General features: G+C 44.6%; 1 protein-coding gene across 5 annotated transcripts in view; it reads right to left on the bottom strand.

The window, feature by feature from the left end:
• The window catches only part of SMG7 (SMG7 nonsense mediated mRNA decay factor), an 89,730-nt gene that overhangs the window by 51,385 nt on the left and 10,622 nt on the right, over nucleotides 1-27,723 (bottom strand). For all 5 annotated transcript variants that reach the window (XM_088447211.1, XM_088447212.1, XM_088447213.1 and 2 more), the window contains exons 2-8: nucleotides 15,459-15,490; nucleotides 12,658-12,775; nucleotides 10,525-10,657; nucleotides 8,302-8,473; nucleotides 7,616-7,687; nucleotides 6,961-7,111; nucleotides 6,740-6,875 (exon numbers count right to left, since the gene is read on the bottom strand). In XM_088447211.1, coding sequence (XP_088303337.1) covers nucleotides 6,740-6,875; nucleotides 6,961-7,111; nucleotides 7,616-7,687; nucleotides 8,302-8,473; nucleotides 10,525-10,657; nucleotides 12,658-12,775; nucleotides 15,459-15,490 — 814 coding nt within the window. The remainder of the gene's footprint in view (nucleotides 1-6,739; nucleotides 6,876-6,960; nucleotides 7,112-7,615; nucleotides 7,688-8,301; nucleotides 8,474-10,524; nucleotides 10,658-12,657; nucleotides 12,776-15,458; nucleotides 15,491-27,723) is intronic.

The raw sequence follows: 27,723 nt of genomic DNA, 5'->3' as shown, positions 1-27,723 counted from the left end.
TCATAAAGATACAAGTATAACGATACCAATCTACAGAAACAGAGCTGATCCTGTCCACAGACTCCTAACAGAGTATGCAGAGAGGTAAAAGTCAAGGCCGAACAGTCACCATGAACCATTCTGGAAGTCCAACTACTACAAAGTTGTAAACCAGCGGAAGGGAGAGACCATAGAAGTCTCCAACGAGTGGAGATCACACTGGGAATGAGGCAGAGGCAGCTTCGAGAGGATTGAGATTACAATACCTGTCAGAGGGTCAGACAGCAGAACAACCCATTCTGAAAACAGAGTAGAAAACAGCGACTGAACACCTGCAGTCGAAAAGCAAATCACAGCCACAAATTCCAAAACAACAGACAACTTCCAACATGATGGAAGTGCGTAGTCAGTACCAACCGCTGGCCTGAACATAGGGTGAACAACCAGGATACCCTAGTAGTTAAAGAGCACGGATGCAACAGCCACCCAGGAAGCTACCAATATAGGGAAGCATTCCATACCACAAGGCTAGAGCACTAGGACAACCCTGAAGGTACCAGTCAGGTACCCGTCAATGTGATGAAAACATCCACAGAGACTGAACAGGAAATCCACCAGGCCCCCTGCGTAGGACATATTGACTGTCACACTTTAATGTAAAGATGTGCACTAGACCCTCAAAGCGCTTCAGTCCATAATCCCAACAGATCTAGTAGAAGAGTGTCACTAATCTCAATGTTGAAACTATGCACCAGGGAAGCTCTAAAGTGTAGAGCCAACTGATTAAAAGAGCAGATGGCTGCTAGGACCGCAGCTAGGGTGCATAAGGGAGAAAGCGGCTATGCAATGACAGGTTGAGCATTAGTGGGGTAAGCCCGCTTACCTGTGAGCGGCCAAAAGCCCTCTGGACGCTATGTAGAATGTCACTGACCTTTTTCATCTCACAGCAACCTGCCCCGTCAGGTATAGGGAATAGCTTCAGTGGGCTAAGACCCAATGCTCTACAGCACGGACTTCAGTCTGGAGATGTTGCAGTAGAAAACACTGTATAAACTAGCAAAATGTTAGTGGAGGCAGGATGGTCGTTCAACAGGACTCTATACCTGAGCTTGTTATATTTGGGATGTGTATCCATATAGACATTATACCTATACCACAAAACGGCCTACTAGTTTAAGTATCAGTACATTAACACTTATAATGGAGAAGTGTGTATTACGCCCATCAATCTAATAAAATCCAGGCCTGACCCTGCCTATATCGGCGGGGGCCCTAGGCCTTCATGTAATTTAACAAATGAATCCCTGATTACAGAATAGAACCTGGATTCTCTATGTACAGATAGAATGTACCTAGGGGCCCTTTAGAGACTCATGTTATTGAGATATGTGACAAGACAATAATATGGAGTACCGGAATCTATACTGAGAAGGGTACCTGTACATAGACAGAGTGCATTAGTTATCCCGAGAAAGGAAGGGACATATCTGTAGTGATAACCAATAGGGTTAAAAACCAGGTTTTGCCAATTATTAGAAAATATGCATACAAGGAATGGGAATATATCAGTATATATACACCCGTACATACAGACAAACATAGTTGCATAAGAAGGCCATCTCTTTGAAAGGAAGAGTAGTGCCAACATAGCAAGTTAACTTGTCAGACTCCTGCATCGGGAGATCAGCATGCTATATTTATATATGTCCTGCTATATCCTGCATTCTCAGGGTCTTATAAGTTTGCTACCAAGTGCAAAGTTAAAATAATCAGAGATCACCCTAAAGGGGGGCGCCATAGATAGGGACTAACAAGAAGGAACTATAACCCCAGGAGGATGTAAGTACATATCTTTATATACAAGAAGGCCCCAGTCATGTATAGGGTTCATAATAGAAGCAATGTCTATCACTATGTAAGCTGCAGAACATGACTCTAGTCTACAGAGCCACCATTTTATATATATATATATATATATATATATATATATACACACACATACATACATATATATATATATATATATATACACACACACACATATATATACATATACACACACACATATATATATGGATAAGCTGACAGCTTTGGTAATCGCAGGCGGCTTCCCATCCGTGGAAATATAGGTACGTACACACACCCACATACAAATCCTTAGGGAGAGATGGTGTAAAGCGGAGTTATTGTACCAACTACTGGATGAGGAGAGTCCAGACTTCAATTGCAGAATCCTTCTTTTAAATAAGCTAGGTACCAGACATAAAACTGATAACAGATCCTACCTCTGCCTTATAAGGATAAGAAGCGATATATATATCTCCACATATGCATACCTACATACAAGATTAGTAGGTGACGATAATATTTAAAATTAGAACATGAGCAATACACGTATATGTTCTATAGCAGGGCTTAGTATAAATACATGTGGCTTACCTCAACGCAGGGAGACTGCTCAAGAGTTGCGTGTAGCCATCAGCCTGCTACGGTGTAATGGGCAGGATATTTTATCAGCGTGCTGTCCCAGACTGGTATCGAACCTGGGACCCTTCTGTTACTGGAGTGCTCGCCTTAATCAGTTGAGCTATATATGTGTGCAGAAGAGTAACAATCCACAAACTTAAGGGATTACTGTCCCCAAAAAGTGAGCTGTATTCTAACAGAGCCTTCCCAACATATTAAAAGGGAGACCTGTCCCTTGGGAAAAACCACAGCGCAATCCCCCCATCTAAACAGGGGATAAAGGCCTGCTGTTGCTATCACCACAGCTAAAGAAGTGGCCGTCCCAGCCTCTAATGCTGGGCCACAGGGATGGTAAGTTCTCCTCACCCACAGATATCGTTTCAATATTTTTGTATATGTGCTGCCAAAGCGTGCACTGGAACGCTTGTCACCCTTGCGCAGTGTGCTAATTAACCTCTCTGGAATAAGGCTTGTCCATAGACTACCCGATTAGCAGAGTAGAAAAAAGGTATACACATACATATATATATATATATATAAATATATATATATATATATATATATATACACACACACACACACCCTATATGGGATTACATATACATCTACATACACACACACACACACACACACACACACACACAACACGTACATTGTAGGCGCCGGGACACGGGGAGCGATCTGCAGAAGTGACAGAGATGACTCTTACACTGCGCTAGGGTAAAGTTATACCGCGCTGTGTGCGCAAAATGTCCATGCTAGCCTGGAAAAGTCACGGCTAACATAAGCTGTCCCCTCAACAGAACCGCATAAAGCGGAGTCATAGTGCACCTGCTAAGCGCAAGGTTGAGGGAGGGGCAGCAAAAGGCTAGACATATCCATCAGAGCAGCAGGTGTTAGGGCAATGAGCTATACTGCTGTGGAGGGCGCCAAAGCGGCTTAAACACAAGTGCCCCGAAGTAGCTAGCGCCGGAGCTTATACATTAAAGCACCGCCTCAGCAGACTAACAGCTACGCTGTTATAAAACACACACAAGCACAGGGAGAATATACAAACTCCACACAGGGTCATAGTGGGAAACAAACCCATGACCTCAGTGCTGTGAGGCAGCAATGCTAACCATTACACAGTCTGTGCTGCCCTGTTAAATATATACAGGCTGCCTCAGTGCGACTGGCGCTGTACCTACAGTGAGAGCTCCAGCGCTTTTTGTAAGTGATAGCGCAGTCAGCCGTCTGTCACTTACCTGACCTACAGTTAACGGAGCTTCAATACACATCTCCCCCTTGTGGGGGGAGGGGCAGGAGACCCGGACTCAGCCGGCTACACCTAGCGGCGGGACCCGTACTTCCATTTTTTTCCCCGAGCAGGAGTGAGTCAGCGCTGTGCTACACAACGGACCACTCTTAATAAAAGGGGGAGTTGTTTATATTGTAAGCTGTCCCCTCTCCTTAAGAGGGAAGCGCGCTCCCTTGCAGGCGCTGGTCCGCGCTGCATACTCTTAAAAGAACACCTCTCCTGCTAAGCAGGAGAGGAGAGCGTCAGCTGATGTCCACTGCTCCAGTGAAATGCTCAGCGCTGTGCTTGCCGGCTATGCTCCAAGTGCTGCTGCGGAGCAATAAGGGGGAGAACCCTTACAAATGGCGCCGCTGTTGCAGGACGCGCCATAAGTGTTTGTTTAGGGTGGGTCTCGACGCCGGGTCCGTGCGCTGATTAAGACAGCGGGACTTATTAGCCACAGCAGCCCGCCTTGTGTGAGGAGGGCAAGCGCGATCGGCGCTGCTAACGAGCTCTCCTATGCAGCAGCGCCGACAGCCGCGTGGTGCACACAGCGCGGCAGTGAGGAGGGAGCCCGACTATAATAGGCGCCGCTAGATTGCATGACGCGCCTCCAGCAGCCCCAGCGACGACCGGGCTGTAATTTGTGACTACTGCACCTGGTGACCCCCTTGACCTGGAGATCCGAAGTCGGGGAGAGGGTGGTGCGGGGGGAGGGGAAAGTCGGGCCCTCCTAACAGTGACAGTGTCACTGAGCCCAGCTATACTTCCACTGCTCCTGCTAATCAGCAGCAGTGGTCATACTTACAGCTGCTGCGGCCGGGATGCTGGGCTGAGGGGGCGGAGAGGAACCCGGACACATGCCGGTGTCAGCAGTGGCGGGTCTTCTCGGGGTCCGATGACTCCTTTGTGTGTGCCCCCTCCTCAGGGTCACCGGACACAGGCTGCAGTAGCCGTGTGGTGCCCTTCCCGGCGGCTCCCACGTAGCAGGCAGACTGCCACAGCAAGCAGCCTGCCTGTCCTCAGTGTTAAATAAAAATTATGAAAAAGGCTGGAGACAGCCTGATGTGCGACCGGCTCTCTCGGGCACATTCTAAAAACTGGGGCTGATGGGGCATAGAGGGGGAGGAGCCAGTCACACTTCTAAATTATTTAAGGTGCCAGGCTCTACTCTACCACCGTCTATACCCCACTGTCTTGAACTCCAGTGTCCAGTGTGATGAAGGAGAAAAGGGTGTTTTTTTTTTTTTTTTTAATTTACCATCAAAAACCTTCTGCAAGGCTGTAGGGCAGGTGTATTCACACATGCGGGCCCTCCAGCTGTTGTGGAGCTACACATCCCAGCATGCCTTGCCACAGATATGCTAATAGGCCATGCGAAAACTGTGGCAGTGTATGCTGGGATGTGTAGTTCCACAGCAGCCAGAGGGCCTCATGTTGAATACACCTACCGTAGGGGACCAGAGATGTTTTATGTTTCACCACTAGGAGGCAGGGCACTTCAAAAGTACTAACAGCACCTCATAGAGAATCGGTATGTAATGCTGCCGAATGTGTTCCCGGCGGATGTAAAACAGACAACGGAGCCCGAACAGTGGAGTCCTTGACTGGGGCTGGTAAGTACCCTAACCCTCCCTTAGTCGTGCCTAACCCCCAACCTCCCTCCCAGGGGTGCCTAACCCCCAACCTCCCTCCCAGGGGTGCCTGTGCCCAACCTCCCCCCCAGGGGTGCCTAACCCCCAACCTCCCCCCCAGGGGTGCCTAACCCTAACCTCCCCCCCAGGGGTGCCTAACCCCACCTTTCTGCACCCTAAACACAACCCTCCCGGGGGGTGCCTAACCCCAACCTCCCCCCTAGTGGTACCCAACTCTAACCCACTCTTCCCCTAGCCTAGCCCAAACCCTTCCCGGGGGGGCTGCCTAACCTTAAGTCCCCCAAGGGGTGCCTAAAACTAACCCTCCCCCCTCCCCGCCCATCCCGTGGCTAACAGTTAACAGTCCCCGCTTACCTTCGTTCGGGATGCCGGCTGTCGGGATTTCGGCATCTGGCTAAAGATAGGCGTCGGAATTTAGACGCCTATCTTTAGTACCAGGTTGGATTTCCAGCAATCGGGATTCCGACGGCCACATATAAAGATATTGTGACGGCAATCTGTAGCACAGACCTTTATTATAATGAGACACACTGGCTGCGCTGGAGGAGATTCTGGTATCTGAGCACACTTGCCATTTGTGGGTCTGTGTCCAAGATCCAAAATGCACCTTCCATGCTGGAGTTTTTAAAGGACACACCTTTATTCTTGCACATCCATATAGAGGACGAAATCAGGAATGTAAAATAATGCTTCCATCTTTAAGAATGCACTGCGGCCACAGTATAACTCCGCCTACAGGACACTGAACTGACAGGAGGACTGGCAGTACTGCCGGAGGTCACATGAGCTACATGACAGAGGCCAGGAACAGCAGTGGAGATGGATCATCACGATGGTAGTGGAGACGGGTGAAGGTGATGGGCAGACCACCATACAGAGGATTTGGATGAAGGATTGCAACGATGATCGTGGGGACAGGTGGAAGAGATGGAAAGACCCCCCCCCAAAAAAATAAGAAACTTAATACAAGACGATCCAGATGGTCAATGAAAATTATACAAAAAAAAAAAACAAGTTGTAAATAAATATAAAGCAAATGGCTATGCAGTGTACTGGAAAAAGAACAGAGAAGAGGAGGGACATAGTGAGGAGAACCATGTTCCCTAGAGGTGAAGCTTAGCCCAACATGTCCTCCTACGGCTGAGGATGAAATCCTTCCCTGCCAGTGGTTACTGAGGGGTTACAGATTTGCTTCTGCTGGACTGTATAAGGTGTGTGAATGTGACAATCTTCCTACATGCACTGATGCTTTCTGCAGTAGCAGGGACACAGGGAACTTTCTCAGATACAGGTTGCCCTGGAAACCTGGCTGCTGGGTTGGTCCTGATAATGAAGCCCCGTTCTTTCAATTGCTACTCACCTTGAACTGCTCCTCCAGTTGCTCTCTCAAATGGCTCAGTCTATCAAGGCTCTTTGTTAAATACAAGTGTCCATGGAACTTAATGAAGGCCTTGATAAAATCCGGTACACCCCAGCGTTTCTTCACCTCCTCACGACTTCAAAAAACACAGAGAACAGCAGGATGAACAAGACATAGATAACACAGTAGAGTAGAGACATAGAACACAGTAAAACCTTTACCTCTCCAAAGCTTTGGAAAGGGCCTTCTGTAGGTTGGTGGAGGCTGCTGGGAAAGGGAATTTAACAGCAATGCTGCGGCAGTAGTAAAAAATAGTGGTCAGATGATCCCCCTTTGAAGAGGCGAGAATAGCCAGCTGATTATATGGCTGACCTTTAGGAGAAAATAACAAAAAGTCATTATAGCAAAATCACACTGAAAATATGATCTGCTGTGGACAACCTTATATAAACCTGCACTGTCACTGGTGCCACATACAGTGTTACACAGCCTATTCAGTCTACAGCGTTGGAGTGCTGGCTCTATTAGAGTGGGGACCTTTAAACCATCTAAACATTGGAAATGCCGAGGCAGAAGATTAAAGGGAGCAATTAAACTCCCTGCGGTCTGCAGTCATTGGGTGGTTGCACAAGTCATTCGTTAGCTCAACATCGCAGACTTTCCCGCGCACTCCTACGTGGAGATATTGTGCAATGTTGGTGTGTCGAAATCCCAGTAACATTGCTCGGAATCAAAGTGCCTTCTCTGTTACTTATGGCTTCTAGAATATTTTAAAACTTAGAGGAATTAAGAGGAAAAAATAAAATAAATAAATAAAAAAGGATTAGGAACAAAATGAAAGAAGGATTGCAAAATACTAAACCACTAAGCACTCACCATTGGAAGGGACAAGTTGAGCAGCATGCCTATAATAGGATTCAGCCTGGCTTGTTTGATTCCTATAGCGAGCTGTAAGGAGAAGTCATTTAAACTGTTGCATCATGGAGAGAACATTTACAAAGTTCAGGAAATAGTCAAAGGGGGAGAATCCAATCAATCCTGTGGCTAATTACCCAAGCTGGGAGATTCAGTCAGCGGGGTTACCCCGCATGGTAAAACTATAGAGGTGGACTTTACCTCGCGGCTTCAGGAGCTGCGAGGAGAAAGTCATTGAGGAAAAGTACCCTCAGGGAGCTAATGTGCTGGGAAAAGCCATGGACTTCGCTGTGTACGTGGAATCAGTGGGTTATCGCACAGGGAAAATGCCATTTAATTGAATAGAATTTCCCTCAGTGACTAATTTTATTCCTCCCAAAGTGTGATCAATGAGCAAATGCAGGACAGTAGTGTGGAAGGAGCTACATACACAGTGGCACGCCCTGAGGGAGAGAAATACGAAAATACACAGTATACATTTGAGCCAACGATCATCAATATAAAACTTTGTCCTATATATAATGACAACCTAAAAAATACAAAAATCAAACAAAAATGTCTAGACAAAAAAAAAAAAACAACAAAATGTGTAAACTAATAATTTCCCAGTATGATTACATATTATCTCTAATTCCTGAAAGCCTCACCAATGTCACCAAGGTGAACCAGGCAGTGCTGGCAGATATAGGCACAGGAACTGGATTGAGGTTTCACCACTGTCCCACAGTGCATCTGTTTATTGCTGATAATCCCCAGCTGGGAGGACCTCACACGGCACGGCAAATCCACATTAAACACCGTGCACAGCTCCTGCAAAAGCTGTTAAGAGAAAAAAAAGAAGGTTTTTTACAATAAATATAAAACCCAGACAAATAGACAATTGCATTACATGCATTATATACAAGGCAATGTCTCCCAATTTCTTCTTTTACAGATCAGGACATCACATTTCATTAGATTTGGCATCTCATGTGACAAATAACAGATATTGCAGCGGTTATTTTCTCAACATACATAAGTCAACATGAAGAAGCCATTTGTGGATAATGTAAGTACAGCTAAATTCAGCAGTTTGTATAAACCAGTAACTTCAACTGTTTTCTGTATACATCTCAGACTTTACACATTGGGGTCAACCCAATTAGATTTGAGCCCCTACAGGCTGCAAACAAAAATCCACGAGTTCAACGGTACCATAAGTGCGACATATAACTGCGCATACTTGCGGACACGAGCAAGTCATGTCTAAGTGAATCGACCCCCTTGAGTTTTAGCCTGCTCCTCCCTACAGCTGCACTTGGACTCAATGAGGGGGAGGTGTCCAGGTCATGTAGTTGCAAAACCAGCCCAAAATCACCACGCTCTCTCACATCAGTGATTGATACATGGTTCTTATGGTTTTTCCCAAAACATCGGTGCCATGCATCACCACCAAAACACATCCAGTGTGCTTTATTCTTTCCATGGGACAATGTTTTATATGTATTATTAGAATCATTTGTACAAACTTTAGTCATACTGCAATGTAAGGTTTTTTTTGGGACAGAATGAGCTTTTTCCTGGCTGTTGAGTCTTTGATGGTAGACTCGTGAACGTTAACATTTATGGGTATATTTACTAAAGTGCTGGTTTTTAGTAGTGAAGATGTTGCCCATAGCAACCAATCAGATTCTACTTATTTATCTAGCACCTTCTAGAAAAGAATAGCTAGAATCTGATTGGATGCTATGGGCAACAGCTCCACTTCTAAAAACCAGCACTGTAGTAAATACACCCCTCATTGTGTTAACAGATCTACAGAACCCTTGCTGTAGCTGTTAGGCTCTGTGCGAGATTTCAGATCTTAATCTTGTATAATCTTTGGGTGACTTTGCAGAGGCTCCCAATAAAGATAGACAACTTTCTTCTAAGTTTTCCATATCTAAATCTCTTACAGTAGAATGTTTGGAAACCTCCTTTAGATCACCGCTTATGCTGGGCATACACGGCCAGATAAAATGTCTGTCAGACCAACAGACATTTTATCTGGCCGGCTGCCAGCCGCAGATGTCCGCGGCATACACAGATTTCTCTCAGTGTATTCGGCAGACATCCGCGCTCCGCGCTCCACCCCCGGGGGAGGAGACATTTCCCTGTTCCTTCCGTAGGAAGGAACACAGGAAAAGTCTGTCTGTCAGCCGCGGCAGGGCATACACTGCCCGATGCGGCCGACAGTTTACCGGGAAATATCGCATTGGACGGGCATGCTGGACAATCCGAAATGCCCGACCGAGCAATATTTAACCCTCGGTCGCCCCCCCACACGCTACAATTATCGGGGCAATCCGCCGATATCAGCATTAGCAGCAGCAACTACTCTTCCTGGTACGGTGGTAACAAAATCTTATATATATGCTTCAGACCAAAGTTCTGCTTTACCACCTCTAGGTGGCAGCAATTCTTGCTGATCAAATAATGAATTGTAGTTGATCACCTTCCCAGTAAGGATGTACTTATTTTTTTTTATTTCTTTTTATTGAATCAGAGACATATAGACAAACAATTCAATACAGCATTGAGTCAAAAAAACAAATTTGTGGGGATGTACTTATTTTTACATACGGTATATATCGCTTCTTAATGTTGGTTTATTTTTGTTGAGTAATTAAAGTAAAATTCTACATTTTATTTGTCATGAGATGATATCTATTTAATTTCAGGATTATGTAAAGGACTAAATCATTGTTGGCAGTAATTATGTAAAAACAAAGATCTGAAATAAAATGTACAATGTCACATGACTGTACATACACACAAAAAACACTAACTTGCACTTTAGGATTACCGGTCTTTTCATATATTAAATGCATGCAACAGAGATTATGCCTCACCTGTGTATAGAATCCACTAGCTGCCTCTAGAAATAGCGACAAATTTGCTTGCACCTCACTACGATTTGGGTTAGCCCGGTTTTTGGCCTGCCCCTGCAGTGTTGTGATCTGGTTCTTGAAGGCGTGATTCCAACTATCGGGGGAACAAATGGGTGCAGGTTTACCAAACAGAACAAGGAAGAAGACACGCTCATCTTTTTTTCCCCCCTCTATAGGGGGTTACTCCTCCAAGGTATGGAAGAGTAACCCTGCTTATATCACAAGTCTAACAAGAAATTTGAACACAAATAAGAGTCGGCATGCTTAAACTATGGCTCACTAATACTTATTCAGTGATCAGCCAGAGACTTGCCATCACAGTTGCATTAGGGCTATGTAATTGTTGTGTAAGGCCTGTTCCGTGTCAGTACAGTTGGGGTTTTTGGTGGTGGGGGGAGGGGGTGACAGTACAAGGTGGTCGGGGATTGTGAGATAGTAGCTAAGGAGCACCCAGCTTAAAGCATACACTTATAGCCATGGCCAAAAGTTTTGAGAATGACACAAGTATTGGTTTTCACAAAGTTTGCTGCGTCAGTGTTTTTAGACCTTTTTGTCAGATGTTACTATGGCATACGTAAGTAAAATTACAAGCATTTCATAAGTCTCAAAGGCTTTTATTGACAATAACATTACGTTTAAAGAGCCAATATTTGCAGTGTTGAATATTCTTGTTCAAGACCTCTGCAATTCGCCCTGGCATGCTGTCAATTAACTTCTGGGCCACATACTGACTGATGGCCACCTATTCCTTCCTAATCAATGCTTGGAGTTTGTCAGAATTTGTGGGTTGTTTGTTCACCCGCCTCCTGAGGATTAACCACAAATTCTCAATGGGATTAAAGTCTGGGGAGTTTCGTGGCCATAGACCCAAAATTTAGATGTTTTGTTCCCCGAGCCACTTAGTTATCACTTTTGTCTTATGGCAAGGTGCTCCATCATGCTGGAAAATGCATTGTTTATCACCAAACTGTTCTTGGATGGTTGGGAGAAGTTGCTCTTGGAGGATGTTTTGGTACCGTTCATTATTCATGGCTGTGTTCTTAGGCAAAATTGTGAGTGAACCCAGTCCCTTGGTTGAGAAGCAACCCCACACATGAATGGTCTCAGGATGCTTTACTGTTGGCCTAATCCCATTGAGAACTTGTGGTCAATCCTCAGGAGGTGGGTGGACAAACAAAAACCCACAAATTCTGACAAACTCCAAGCATTGATTAGGCAAGAATGGGCGGCCAGTCAGTCAGTATGTGGCCCAGAAGTTGATGGACAGCAGGATGCCAGGGCGAATTGCAGAGGTCTTGAAAAAAGGGTCAACTCTGCAAATATTGACTCTGCATAAACTTAAATTGTCAATAAATCCTTTGAGACTTATGAAATGCTTGTAATGTTACTTCAGTATACCATAGTAACATCTGACAAAAAAAGTCTTAAAACACTGAAGCAGCAAACTTTGTGAATACAAACACTTGTGTAATTCTCAAAACTTTTGGCCATGGCTGTATATTTATGACTTATTATATATGACAATCACGAAAGACATTACACACACTAATAGCTTTACTTAGAGATCTTTTTTGAAACGTTGCCGATTAAGATTACTTTATGCTCCCATCATAATGAAAGATTTAACCCTCAAAAAGTTACAGCACTAAAAATAATAATTGGGATATGGAGAGATGTAGATATGAAAAGAGGTACACAAATATATGATAAAAGGTCCTGCATAGGACTGGAAAATGTATGACATGTCGCAGGAATATGGCATCCAGGCTATATTTCCTTTATATACTATGTATGACAGTAAAATGTGTTATTTCTTTATCTTGACATTAAAGGACAGGCAGCTTCCCTTACTGTAGCATTATACTGCTTCTAGGACATACAGTGCACGCCAGTCAGCACTGCTTGGAGCATTGATGAAGGCAGTATAGGGCAGTCTGTACAATGAAGTGTAACCTTATCAGAATTTGATACCATGCAAGGACAGGTCGCCACACAAGATGCTGATCAGTAATTTCAGTGGAAACAAGCAGCGAATCTCTCACACTTAACGCAACCTCAAACAATGTGACCGTGAAGGGAGGTGGGAGTACTCACAGGTCCTGTTCCACCTTCTTGTCCAGTGCATACTCAAGGTCCGTCACCAACATCTTCTGATACAAGTCTTGTAGAGCTTGACGTGATGTCCACACCTCCGCTGAGCCAGGCTTGGAATCTGACAAAGGAGTCTCATGATGAGATCAGACAGATCACACACACCAGCCTTTAGTCTATTACTTACATATAAACATTTTGCAGTAAAAGAAGGCTTCTAAGAATTAACTAGACTATTTGTAAGCCTTCGTTTTTTTGCAGCTAAACAGTATTCTAGTACACAGCAGTTTATCATCAGCAACATAGCATCCTGGGCCTGGTTCAGAGGAGCACCCAGTGGCGATTTTTGTACAGCCGAGCAGTGTTTTGCTATAGTGCAGAGGTTCCCAAACGCGATCCTTGAGGCTCCCCAACAGTTCAGGTTTTAGAGATATCCATGGTTGAGCACAGGTGACTTAATTAGTACCTCAGTCAATTTGGTTTAACCACCTGTGCTCAACCATAGAAATCTCTAAAACCTGAACTGTTGGGGAGCCTTGAGGACCGCGTTTGGGAACCTCTGCTATAGTGCATGATTCTCTGAAACACTAATGCTGGCCATACATCTGCACGATTTCGGGCCGATTGCCTGATTTTCGACGGGTCTTGAGATGGATCTTGTGAAAATCGTGTATTTTTTTTTAGCAAGATACGATACGATGCTTGCTCCTGCAGCTCCTATAATCGGATCTTATGATCAGATGTGCAGCACATCTTGTCCATCGTATCGTCTGCAGATCGTGCCGTTTATTTTGTTCATGCGATCCATCGTGCGGAAATTCAAGTCATTTCAATGACTCTTTCCCTTATGCGCCTGTGAGACCCAGGATCGATATTACGACAGATCCTGTGCTAAGAAAAACAACAAACATGCTGCCGGGACTGCCAGGGAGTAGGAGGGAAATCGTACTATGAATCGGATCTTATGCTGTTCGTGTGGAATGGGTATGAAATACCGCCGGCCGCCCGGCAGGAGCAGAGTTCGAAGCAGCGGAAGCCCGACAGCGCTGGAAATCCCGATCGTGGATAGGCAAGTATAGACTAACCTAACCCCCCTAACCCTCCTTAGGGGTGCCTAACCCTAACTTCCCCCCCAAGTGCCTAACCCCAAGTCCCCCCCCGGGGGTACCTAACCCTAACCCTCCCTCCCCCTAGCCTAACCCTAACCCTCCCGGGGGGGGTGCCTAACCCTAAGTCCCCCCCGGGAGCTCTAAACCTAACCCTCCCCCCCGCGGCTGTCCGCTCACGGCGCCCGGCATCACTACGATCGTGATGCCGGGCGCCGGTCTCCCGGCGTCGGGGAAATGCGGGCGTCTACATCTAGACGCCTGGCATTTCACCCTTGCCGGGATAAGACAGTCGGGAAGCCGGCTGCCGGTATTTAGGCAGTCGGCTTCCCGATTGCTTCCCGTTCGTGTAGGTGTATGGCCAGCTTTACTGTGTACGCGCAACCACCAAGGTGTGCGATGGCATAAGCAGTTGCGTAATGCATCGCTATTTACTTGAGACGGCATCTGCGATCCCTGGGCATTTGTGTGTGGAGACTGGGATGTAACCTAAAGTCAACGCAAAAAGGAGGTTTCATGGGCGCGTTATGGGAGAGTCGTGGACGTGGTTTGGCATACGGCTGCGTTCTCTTTCGCAGCACCGCAGTCTCAGAGGCCATATTTTAAGAAAGTTACAAGGGAGCCTCTGCGCCAGGTAGGGGCTGCTCAAGGAGGAGTCGATGCTGCGACCGATGGAGGAGAGAATGGACCCACCAGCGCAGTTGAGCATTGCTTACTATACAAAGTGGCCTTTGATCAGTCCGTCACACAGAAGTACACAAGAAGAATAGTTCAACTGGCATTTACACAACTTTGAGAAATTGCAGCTGCACGTGAGCTGCATCCACCGCTAAAGCAGACTTACTGTCACAACCTCAATCATCATTTTTCAGACACAGAGGAGGCGAATCAATTGTTTTTGTGTATATTGTACCTCCGTCTAAAGAGCCAAGGAGCAATTAAATTGTTCTGCACGGCCAACTGAATCCCCCATAGTGGCCCCTGCCTCGCTCCCTAATGCACAGGATCAGCAGAGTTAAGAAGCTTTCACCATGCCAAGTGTCCACAACTCACGACCAGCCCTAAAGCCCTACTTTACGCTGATAATTTCTACTCGCACCTTAGGAGGGAGCAAACAGAAATCTGCGATAAGTGCAGCCTGGGTCTGGTTGCTCAAAACAATTGAATAGTTCCCTGGGCTCTTCAGACGGGAGTTACAACAAAAATTTTATCACCCCGCCCCCCCCCCCCCCAAAAGACATTTATTCTACTAGTATATTTCAGAACCTGCCGCACGTTAAAACTAACACCCCACTCACAGCTCCCCAAGCCAGTGCATACAGGGCTGCTACATGCTTGTATTTCCTGGGGTGTTTCTGCTTCTGTATAACAGAACAGGCAAATCAGTTTTCTTAACTTTAAATGGTAGCCGGACAGGAGGGTGGCGGAATCTATACCCCTCATCTGACGTATATTATTGTTTGGGGTTTGTTTTAACAGCAGAAGCAACAATCTGCATCTCATCTTTTGTAAAACGAACAAGTTGAATAGTATAGATTCTGCAAGTTACCTACGACTATACAGCTTCTTCCAACACTGATTTATACAGATGATAATGAACTGTGAAGTGGGTGGAGCCCCATCACAGAGGTAACAATAGATAGAAAGCCCATCAACAGCTTATGGAATGTGAGGGCACAGACCAGAAAACATGCTCACCTGTCATATCTGCTTTCAGGACTTCGGCCTGCCTGTGAGAGAAGAGACCAGAAATTAGCTGGTTACCACAAAGAAGAAAACCAACTTGCACAAAACTGGATTTATCGGCAAAGTACACTATACACTGGTATACTACAGTCTAGTCCTACTGACCCAAAGCCACTACAACAGTTCTTCATCTCTTTTCTGTAGTGATCACCTACATCTTCCTTAGTACATCCATTTTTTCTACTATCCATTGAAAGTTAATATTTCCACTGAACAGAGCTGGCCTTCATGCTCCTCATAACAATGGCATTAATGAAAACTGTATTACCCTCAGCTTTCAAGCAGACATTAAGGATAGTTTATACAAGTTTGCTTTAAAATGATACAAGCACATGCAGCTGTAAAGCATGCACTTATTACATCTGCTACCTTAAATATAGAAGTTTTGCACCAGGTAAGAATGAGCCAAACGAAACAGGAAAGGGATTCTGATCATTTTCCATAATGCAGGTAATCCACAAAACTGATCAGATCAGGAGGAAAACCTTAAGGTGCCCACAAACATAGCAATATTTTACCCGATCTGGCCGATTCCGACGCATTGGAACGACAGATCATGTAAAATATGGCCACATTGAGTGTAAATCGTGAGTCCCCACTCACGATCACGATGCGATGCGCATCCCCGCTGGTCGCACATCGCATCTTCATATCTGCCGTGCAGTAGGGCAGATCTGACAATCTAGGTCACGATGCACTGTGAAAGTTTGGATGCAGGAAAGATCGTTTGAAGATTGGACACAAATTATGTGGAGACCGTGTGGAGACCGTGTGCTGAGCTGCCGGGGAGAGTTTCAAGAGAAATCGTACACAAACCGTACACATCGGCTGATCGTGTGCAGATCGCCATGTGTGTGGGCACCTTTAATTTGCTAGAGCGTACAGTCTTTGGTGGACCGCACTAGTCAGGAGACTAAAGGCTGGAGCTGCACTACTGTTTGCACACCTGGGTGGCCAAACTGGTCTGCTTAGCCAGAGCGCAGCTGAATCAGTCTACATATGGGTAGCGTAACACTGGCCACGCGGGTGTAGTCACAATCCCGGCACATGGGGTGCTGGAGCTTAGAATTCTGGAGGCAAGTAGTAGGGGGACAGGGAGGGTTAGGCACTAGGCAGGAAGGGTTAGGGCAAGGATAAGGATACCTACCGACAGGTGTCGTTATCCTAACCCTGACAAATTGGTTACATCTATTCTGGCTGTGTACAGGGCTTGCAAGTCTTCATGTGTAATGGTAAGACTAATATGGGCACCATAATGACATCATTGGTCTATCAACTCATGATTATGTGGAAAGTAGCCAACACTGACAAATCCAGTGACAACCGCTGCTTTGAATGGAAAATAGGATGCATAAATAGTTAAATAACCTGCAGTAAAACTGTCACAAGCAGCATCTAAAATATACTCAACTTCATATAAACAGAAAATATAAAGCTTCTAAAAAGGACTACTCCAGGGCACCTGAATGTTCAGTCTCAATTATCCACCAACTTCACTAGATGACAAAATGGAAAGGGGGAGACACTCTGCCACAGCGAGTGCACGTACTTCATCCATGCTACATGGTGCCAAGCGGATAAGGAAATGGGAAATATATCTCCCGGCATCAAAACTCATCTGTCAGTTTAATTACTACCTTCTTTCCACATGAAGCTAGTGCAAGGCACACAGTCAGATATCTGTGGTGCCTGTATCAGTCACAACTATTTAGTGAGGGAGGGAGGAGGGAGGCAGGATGCAGGGCAGACAATATAAAATGAAATCCTTAACCCCTGGAGTGTTTGAGACATCTATCAATGAATGAAGGAATTAATGGTAGTGTGAATCTTCTGTATGAAAATGAAGGACCCTATGAACCACTGACATTCTCTCAATATATCTGTTGATCTGTTAATCTGGACAAATCGCCTTAAAAAAAAAAAAAAAAAAAAAAAATTTAATTGTGAGCATAAAAAGGAAGATAGCCTGAAAGCAAAGTGAGGATTAGTAGCTTTCGATTATAAAAAGGGTCTACATATAACATTTCATTGTATTAAACTGTACATGGATTACAATACAAAACCAGCCTAGGAAATAAGAGTGAAAGCCCAGCTTGCAATTATTATTACCCTTTTATTTATATGGCACCACAAGTGTTCCACAGCGCCTTACAAAGTACAAGTAAGTGAACAAGAAACCAGTGACTTACAGTACAATACAATCTATTAACACACCAGCGATTGGAAACCACAGCTTTTTACAACCCGCGGTACACTGTGGCAGGGCACTGTTATAAGGGCAGGCTGCATTTTGCTACTTTAAAATAGGCCAGGGTGTAGCGCTAGAACAGCCTAGCGGGAACACTATAATATTAGTTTTGTCATCTGTTTTTTTTTAGTCAAGTTTTAACACACACACATAATATATATATATATATATATATATATATTAAAAAAATGCTATTTCCGTGGCATTAAGGGCAGAAGAGTGCAAGAAGAAATCCTTAGTCTGACTTAACAGCACTCTGAACTGAATAGCTTCAGGAGCTCCTTCCCGGCACTATTCAATTTGTGTTGAATTGAATCGAGTCCAAAGAGCGAGTCTTAATGTTTTCATAAAATAAAGCTTAGGCTATGTACCCACGAGTGGCTGAAATGCATTAAAGCATGTTAAAAAGCAACTACAAATACATACCAAAAAGAAGGTTCAGATATGCATCTATAGAGAATTGTATAGCTTCAACTGCATGGGTATCAAACATCCTGAACCGGAACAAGCAGCATTCAAAATGGTAACAAAAATGAAATGCATGTCAGCAAAAACCAGTATGGTTTTTATTCTCAATGCCTATAATATGCATTAAAACCCAATGTTAATGCCAGTGGGCATGTAGTGTTACTCAGATATCGCAGGCCAATATAAACAAACCCATAAAACTCCCATATAGCAGTAATTTGAAGTCATACCTACAACAATCTGTGGGATAAGTAATTACAATGATCAGGTCCATGCCATACTAAAGCATTAATACAGGACCAGTTGAATGTATCAGCACCCATAATACAAGTAGCTGGATGTGAACAAACTAGAAATAAAACTGACAAAACAATCATTGTAAAAGATACTGTAATACGTGACTTATTGAGGGGGTTAAATGGCAGAGGAAGTGTTCACCCGCCCTGTGTCTCCATGACAGGAGGCTGGGAAGCATGTTCTCATGGGAGTGCAGCAGGATATATAGTCAGATACATACCTCCTACTCCTCAAAAGCACATTATAGATTTTTCATTTGCTGCTGTTAGTACATTAGAGAATCAGATCATTTTCTGGATATCAGCCACTTTGTAAGAATCACAGAGAAGGGGGTTGGAATGTATCGGGTAGCAGTGACAGTTTACATGCCTAAGGACAATGCAATCACAATATATAAAGCCCAAGTAAATAGCTTCCGGGCTTCAAGTATCTTCTAGGTTTGCATAAAATTCTACACAGTGTGTCACATGGCTGAAACCTTATTTTACATGCTTTCCTCCCCACCATGTGCCGACAGTAGGACATACAAGGAGAGAAGCACAAGAAGCAGGTGAAACGTACATATGAAGAATACATTTTGTGCAGTGTGGATTGTTGATTGGACACTACAGTGTTTCCATGGCAGCAATCCAAACTAGTGATCACAATGACTGTACTCATTTTAACTTCTAGGGTATACTGGCGAAAGGACAGGTACCAGCACGGGCAGTTCTCAGGTACCCATTGTCAAGAGCACATTTTTTAAGCCACACCCACAGAAATGCATGCTATAATAAAGCCTGCCAAGTAATGGTATGGGTATGATATAGCCACCGGTTCAAATCCCGACGCCGGAAGCCTGAACGCTGAAGATCCCGACAGGGGTGGTAAAGCATACTATCCCTACTCCTCTAACTCCCCTTAACCTGAACTTTCCCTGTTTGCTGCCTAGCCCCCCCCCCTGTAGCCTAACCCTCCCCAGGGGTGCCTAAGCCTAACCCCCCCATCCCTGGGGAAACTGCAATTCTTACCGGGGTCCAGACGTTCGGCATGCAGACACAGTCATTTTTATCTCCTTCGGGATATCGGCGTGGCAGGCATCCAGTCCATCGGCAATTTAACTACATCCCCGAGTAACATTGTACACACTAACAATTCGAAACTATGAAATTACATTTTAACAAAATGCATGCATCATAGAGATAGATATCTAAAAATATATATTCATTTAAAACAGCCACATGCAAGGCAAACTAAACTACTGGAGAATAATGCTACCATAAAGGACACACTTAAAAGTTCTCAGTGTTGACAGGATATGCACTGTATCACATTAGAACAAACAGTTCGTTTTCAATAAAGTAAAAACACTGAGGGAGAGTCAATTATTTTTGGCTCACATCTAAAATGACGAGAACTAGTCAAATGTGTGCACAACCAGCCCCACGCTAAATGACAATGATGATGCACAAAAGCCGGTCGCACTGCAGTTAAGGCGTACCAAATGCCCTAACTTTGGGTAGATTTCTGCTTGCCCTCAGGAGGGTGCGAGCAGAAAGCCTCAATGTGATAGGCGCCCAAAACAACTGAGTAGATCCCGGCCACTTTAGATGGCAGCAACAGGTGTGAAAAACAATTGAATATGCCCCTTTGTGCTATTGGTGTTCATGTGAACATGTCTGATAAACTTTATAACTGCCTGCGCCTTGAGCTAGGTACACACTAAGCTGATGGAACAGCGATCAGGCCGATCCACCGTCCTGATGATTAGTAAGTGCATATACACTTACCAGTCGTCGGTCTAATGTGTCGTACCCTACGTTACAACTGGGTGGGCATGTGCCTGCCCAGTAGCATCATCAGTCACCAGCGGCATCTGCAGCAAGTGTACCGGCGGCCGGCTGACCTCCCATACACACAGCACGATGTGCCGATATAGCTGCCGATCTATAAGCCATCTGCTGTGCTGCACATCCAAAGTGATGTGTCTGAATTATGTAGTTCACAAACATATCGCTGCTGCACACCTACCGACGTGGCCGCGATATATCAGACGGTCAACTGAATGGATAATATGTTGGCTAGTGTGTACCCAGCATTAGGTAGGTACAGATGTGTCGACATACATCTATCCTCTGTGCACTACAAGTCGCGTTACGTGCGAGTGCGACTCAGTAGCGCACAGCGTCTTTTCATAATTAAAATGATATGTGGCATGCCTATATTCTGTGTGCGATTGCAGCTGCACTCAATGTTACGTTATAGTATTGTGCATGCATAGCGTTCCCGCTAGGCTGTTTTAGCGGGGCGCGGCGCCCTGCCCTCCTTCTGGAGGGCAAAAAGCACCCGGCCCTCCAGGAGGAGGGCAAAAAGCGCCCTGCCCTCACAGCCTGCGGGAGCCGTTCTCACCCGCGGGACGCAGATGCGCCCGGCATCTATTCTCCATCTGCAGGGCTTGGGGGCTGCCCGGCGTGTCCGTAAGTGCCGGGCACGCCCCCAAGAGTGACGAAAAGGGGACGCGTCTTATAGACACGCCCCCTTTTCGATGATCACGCCCCCTTCTCGGTCGCGCGCGCCGTCGGCGCGCGCACGGGCATGCCCTCTCTAGCTCCGGCGCCCTGCCTCCCGCCGGAGCTAGAGGGAACACTACATGCAGATACACCCTCTGTCTGATACAGAATATAGACATGCCGCATGTCATTTTAATCAGCAGAAGCTGGTTGTGCGTCGTATTCGCATCACTGTGCCATTAAGACGCATTTGAAGGGAAAAAGTTGCATGAAAAGACTCTTCACTACAGTCACGCCACAGCATGCCGCGAATAGAAGGGCTGTTTAACACGCATGGGACAGACCTTAGCCTAACAGGAGCTTGGAGGGGAGGAATGCGGTAAGTATGGGGAGTGGGACAGAGAGGTGGTGGTAGGGGGACGGTGTGAAGGATTGCAGGACATTGCAGGTGCAGGCATTACAGAGCCGGGGGCGGAAAGGACAGAGCACAGGGGATGCCAGCAGCTGGCCGACGCAGAGTCCCTTTTCACATCATACACTAATCATGACAAAACTACATGGAGAATCTACACCAGACCCAAGTAGTGCAAACAAAAATGCATCCGGACTCGTACTTGAAATGACTTCCAGGTATAAGATCACAACTAAGAAAACCTGGCATTTCAGTGTAGCTCTTTAACTTTCCATTCCATCACCAGTTATATACCTTGTCTCTATAGCAATGTCAGCCTTTAGGAAGAAAAAGACTGCAGCCATTGCCTTACACTACTGATGACGCTAATACTTCCCAATAACAGGGGGAAATAAAATAAGCCCCTTTTAGAGCAATCGGGGTGAGGGGGACCCTCTGCTTACAAATTTAGAAAATTGTACCCCATGGTAAATGTATCACGCAAGCTGCAAACGTGGTGCACACGGGAAAGAGGAGTCACAGTAACACTACATTGTAAGGGGACACAGAGTCTGAGATAATAGGGCTCATCTACAAATGAATATTGGCGCAAGTTTTGAACTGAACGTCAGCAATTTGTTTATTATCTTGAATCTTTCTAGTGTAAGCTGGATAGTGAAAGTGCCTGTAGGAAACCAATATGCTTCACTTAACCAGATTTCCAAACTCAGAGAACAGGTCAGGCAACAGCAACTCTTCCATCAGGCGCCCCAAAGAGTCTCTTCACTTACATGAGATATTACAGAACAAGGATGCACTTTACGCTACACTCTTTACTTTGTAAGGATCGATAAAAACCGTGAGACATTGGGGGTCTCATTAGATGGAACGATTTGTACTCAGGGCTACACACATTCACACTCCATTGAGGGGAAATGAAGGGCAGACTAGCAGCAACAGGACCTAATAAAAACATCTCCCAGGGAGCGAGCTCTTCTACTGCAATGCACACATATAATAACAAAATAAAGGTTCAGACTGCATTCAGATCAAATGAAATGTTCCAGCCCACACTAACTGTAAAAAGCACAGAGGGCAGGTACATGTCAGGAAGGTGACCAGTCACTGGCTGGGCTCACCATGCAGGCAGAGCGGAAGACTACAACAGGATTGGCTGCTCCAGCATACATCTATTGACGAGAGCATCTTGTCACTAAGGGCGGTATTCAATTATATTTGCACCCATGGAAAAGTTTTGCCTGCCTGACTGTTCGCCGACATCACGTGCTTTGGATTCAATTCCAAAACAGGTGAAAATGGCAAGCAGCGAATGCAGAACAGGCTGAAAGTACTGGCAGACTTGGGGAAATCAGCCTTACCCCCCCAAAAAAAGATGCACTAACATTGGGGATTAATATAGAAGTGTTCCAATAGCAATAATAAAGCTAATTGGGGTACTGAAGTTGTTTAAAATCCTTGTTATTAGCATCCTTGCAAAACTCGTGAAGAATGGCATTAAGCAGTGAAATAAGTAGTCCCGTCAAATTTGGGGTGCTTGAAAATGGGTACTAGCATATTTTAATGTCACTAAAGTGAAGTTTTAGAAGAGCGAAATTCCTCCATCACACAAGCACCTGCAATTCCAAAAACACTTGACCGTTTCTTAGAGCACCCCCAGTAGCTTATTTCGCCAGTTTTTACAGTTGTCCCCCCCTCCCCCCCACACACTTGTCATTTTCACTCCCAATTTCGAAGGCTTTTTTGGGGGGGGGGTTGGAGGTCCTGGAATTTTTTAATTCTTTTTGGGATATTTGTAATTTTGGGGGGTGTACCAAGGGTTTTGAGTGGTTTCCCAACATCTGCACTCCAAAATATCAATTTTACACCTTTTTTCACCTATGTCAGTGCCTTGACTTTCCACACAGGCGAAAACGGAATGCAATTGAATACTGAGCAATAACAAAAAGTGACTTCCATGGGAATAAGTAGGATAGGTGGTCTCCTGTGTGATTGACTCATACGCCTTAATAAATATGATAAGCTCCCATGTTAAAGATACCTTAATATCCTTTATAGGTTCAGTGACCATATGGGAATGAGCACTTTGAAATTAATATAGAGGGATGTTCTAGAGACTAAGGGTCCTGATGGGCAGTACTATCTATACTAGAAGGGTCTTATAAAGGTCATAGGGTATTATGACTATGGAGAATTATACATACTACACCAATTTCCTGTGAGGTTCTGCTCTATCTGCATTCATGCCTTCTCTGATATTTCCAAGGAGAAGATTTAAGTGAGTGCTATTATTACGACATTCCTTGTATGCATGCAGAGATACATTTAATTGCACAAACATATCACGCTATGTATACCTTCTATTCTGGTCTCTGAAGTGTACAGTTTTTGGGAACGTTCCAACCCAGGAATAAAAGCATTGTTGTCAGACAAGCAGGAATCGATGTATTCCTTGGTACGCAGATTAGTCCCTTGATTCAATTATATACTGTTTATATCAAATTTACTTTATTCAAAAACGTGGGCTGACAAATATAGTGTAATCACTACAGATTCCTTTCCCAAAGATCCATTTTCAGTTGGAGGAAGTCGCACTCTATACCAGTGATTCCCAACCGCGGTCCTCAAGGCACACTAACAGTCCTGGTTTTAGTGGTATCCCTGGATGTGCACAGATTCAGTTAAATTGATTTAACTGAGGTACTAATTAAGTCACTTGTGCTCAAGTAAAACCTGGACTGTTAGTGTGCCTTGAGGACCGTGGTTGGGAACCCCTGCTCTATACAATTAGTTTTCAACCGCTATTTCTTCAATAGGCTTTAAAATTACTTCTTTGTAAATTTTGTGCATTATTTAACATGACCAGGACTGTCAAATTGCTCCATGGTTTATATAAAAAAAAAAAAAAAAATAGTCTAAGAAATACCAACCATAGATCTCCAACCAGAAATGAGTATCATGCCCTATATACTATACAAAGTTGCCACAAAATATAAGTCTTAAAATTAATAACAACTCCACATACATATGGTGAGAAATATATATATATATATAAATCCACAAATATCTATGCAGTACGTACAAATATAGACAAAATAGTACCTTTAATGAGATGGGGGAGGGGGTTACAAAACAGAAACACGCATTTTAGCTCTACGTATACCATTACCGAAATAGCCTGCTAGAAAAGGAAATGGTTTTCTGTTCTAAACCTATAGGCTGCAGGTGGAAGGAATGACTGAGCATTATCATTCAACTAAATATGCTGCGTAATAAGCAAGATGGGCAAAGTATCTACAGCTTACACACGTTGGAGGTAGTCAATTGTGGGATAGAACTCTAGGCCCGATCCAAAGGTGGGCGCTACTTCATTTCCAACAGTCTTCGTACATAGAGTTACCTCCAATATATGCCAATGACATTTCGTGCAGAGACACATTGCTTGTGTACAAAGACGCATCGATCATCCGAGCAACCCTATGGCTTCTTAGCATGTCGGTCGGAACTAAGCAGTCAGGGCAATAGCGCATACGGAAGCAGCCACTGGCTGCTACATACCCACGAAATGCTCACATTATGGACGCCCAATGTAGAAATTCAATTGTTTTGAAGAGTCAGTATGTAATGCCCTTTTGAGAAAGTCACGTGAATGTGACGAAACGCGTTAAGGGCGCCACCTCCTAATTACTACACATACTGGAGGACGGAACCATCCTTTCATCTCTTGCCCGATCCTGCTAACTGCACTACAGCCGCCGGTGGAGGTATTGCCCAGCACAGTCTCAGAGGACGCTCAGACAGACTTGCTACACATCTGTGCCCACATTAACCGGTTCTCCCTCCCCGCTACAACAAGCGCTGGATTGCTCAACTCCGTGATCGGGACTCCGGAGACAGACGGAGGGGATAAAACTGAGTCTCTAATTACTTGTTTTAACAAGTCTGCCTATTAACGTTGGAACCTCAGATCTTTACGGAGGAATTATACACCTATTGCCATTTGCTGCTAATAGAAAGACTTTCTTATACTTCAGGCCAGATACATTGGAATATTTTTTTATCAATGCCACTGATGGGGCCATGACACCCTGCTTATTTTTTGACTCATGAGCACTTGAATTTTTTTTTTTTTTCAGGATATCCCTGGTTTAGCAGACTGCTGGTATTTTTTTCATACCATCTTGAGATGTCTATACAATTTTATTTTACATTGTATGTTATTTATTTTATAACTTTTCTTTTTTCTGTTTATTAAATTACTTCATTTATGAGATGCTTCTGTTTATGTGAATTTCCTATGCGCAGGTCTTATATTTCCTTCTGTTTTCAATTGCCTTAGTACTCTCCCCGAACAGTAAAGATCCCGACTAGGGCTGGTAAATACCCTAACCGTCCCTTCTCCCCTCCCCTATCCCTCCCTTAGTGGTGCCTAACCCTAACTTCCCCAAAGTGGTGCCTAAACCCCCCACACCTCCCCCACCCCCTTCCTGCACCCGAAACCTAACCCTCCCCGGGGGAATGCCTAACCCTGACCTCCCCAGAGCGTGCCTAAACACCCCCCCACACCCGAAACCTAACCATCCCCAGGGGAATGCCCAACCCTAATCCCCTCTTCCCCTAGCTTAACCCTAACCGCTAGAACGCCCTGGCTGACCTTCGTTCGGGATGCCGGCATCAGGATTTCGGTGTGGGGCTAAAGATAGGCGTCAGGATTTAGACGCCCATCTTTAGTCCCTGGTCGAGCGCCCAGATTCGGGATTCCGACAGGCGGCATTCCATGCGATGGTATCTTAATCGCATCCTGTTTTGAGCGCCCATTAATAAATCGCACTTGCCACGCACTACACCGGGTTGAGACACGCAAAATGTCTAAGTCTGTCTAAAGTCCTGGTTATGGCGACCAAACCACATTTCTGCTTGCCACCTCAGGAGGCTGCGAGCAGAAATGCCGGCACAGGTGGGTATCGCGTCCGAACAGAGCAACACTTGAATTTCCCGGCGATATTCAACATTGCATTTAATTGAATTTCCCCCAAAATAGTTTACTCCTAAGCAGGGGTGGGCAGAATTAAATAGAGCAAATTCACAGCCTTAGGAAATTGGTTAAAAATACATAAAAACCAACGTGTCAGTGATGAGTTTCAGTTCTCCGCGATTTACGTTTTTATTAATCTAACGCATGGGCTGTTTGCTTTAACATAAAATACAGAACAAGAATACTTTTTATTTTCTATTTCGATGCACTTTTTGAGTATTTATGGATGTGGGAGTGCTGCAAATAAATAGCAGAACAGTATAATGAGCACTTAAGGAGCCAGGGAAGATGCACATTCATTAACATCAAAAGGATTCCCAATATGAAAGCGCTCAGGCTACCAGGATTTGTCCAACTCATCTGTAGGTAGGTGAGGTGTACAGTTAAACTAAAGGTGAGCAGTAACATGAAAATAAAATACATTTGTTATGAATGTAAGTGAAACAGTAACAGTTCTGCTTTAAAAAAAAAAAAGTTTTAGAATTGTTTTCAATAAAGTTACATTTAAAAAAGAAAAAGAACAGAAACATTAACGTGCAGGGTGCTACAATGAACACTCATCAGTGAGGGGGGCATATTTTAATTTTAAGGGCAACATTTTAGACGTGATGCATCACTATAGCTATTGTAACGATACATCACGTACAAAATTTTGCCCTTCAAAATTAAAATATGCCCTCCTCACGGATTACGTGCAGGGTGGTAGAATGAACACTAGGCTGTATGTATAACACATTTAATGATATCATTAGACAAGCACACTTCCTATGCAGACCAGACTTACAGCACATGTAAGAATGCAGATAAGCAACTTTCAGTGTCTAAATGAGAGGATTTAATAGAATAGCTGGCAGCCAGATAGAAAACAAGCCTACATACAATGTCAGACATTAACCCCTATTACTCCCGAGTACGAGCAGTGAACATCTATACCGCAAATGCTTTCTCATATATAGAATTAACATGTGTTTTAGGTTGTATTCCTTTAAACCACAAACCTGAAGAAAAAAAAAAAAAAAGACTACAAATCAGGGACATGAAAGTAGCAGGTGACCTTTTCAGTTTTCATACCACACGTGTTCCTACCACTTACAGTAGGTCACCAGCAGAATAAATTACAATGTGCTACACTTATTATTGCAGCTAACTGACCAGGTCCATTAAGCTCAGGATTGAAGATGGAGTAGCGACGACAGCTTTCACTGGATGACATTAGCAGACTGACACTGGAAATTTGGAAGGCGTCCTGTGCGGCATTAATAAACCACGTA

This window comes from Taudactylus pleione, unplaced genomic scaffold, assembly GCF_031769625.1.
Source record: "Taudactylus pleione unplaced genomic scaffold, aTauple2 ptg000423l, whole genome shotgun sequence".
NCBI classification, from domain to species: Eukaryota; Metazoa; Chordata; class Amphibia; order Anura; family Myobatrachidae; genus Taudactylus; species Taudactylus pleione.
This window is presented reverse-complemented; position numbering and strand designations above follow the sequence as displayed.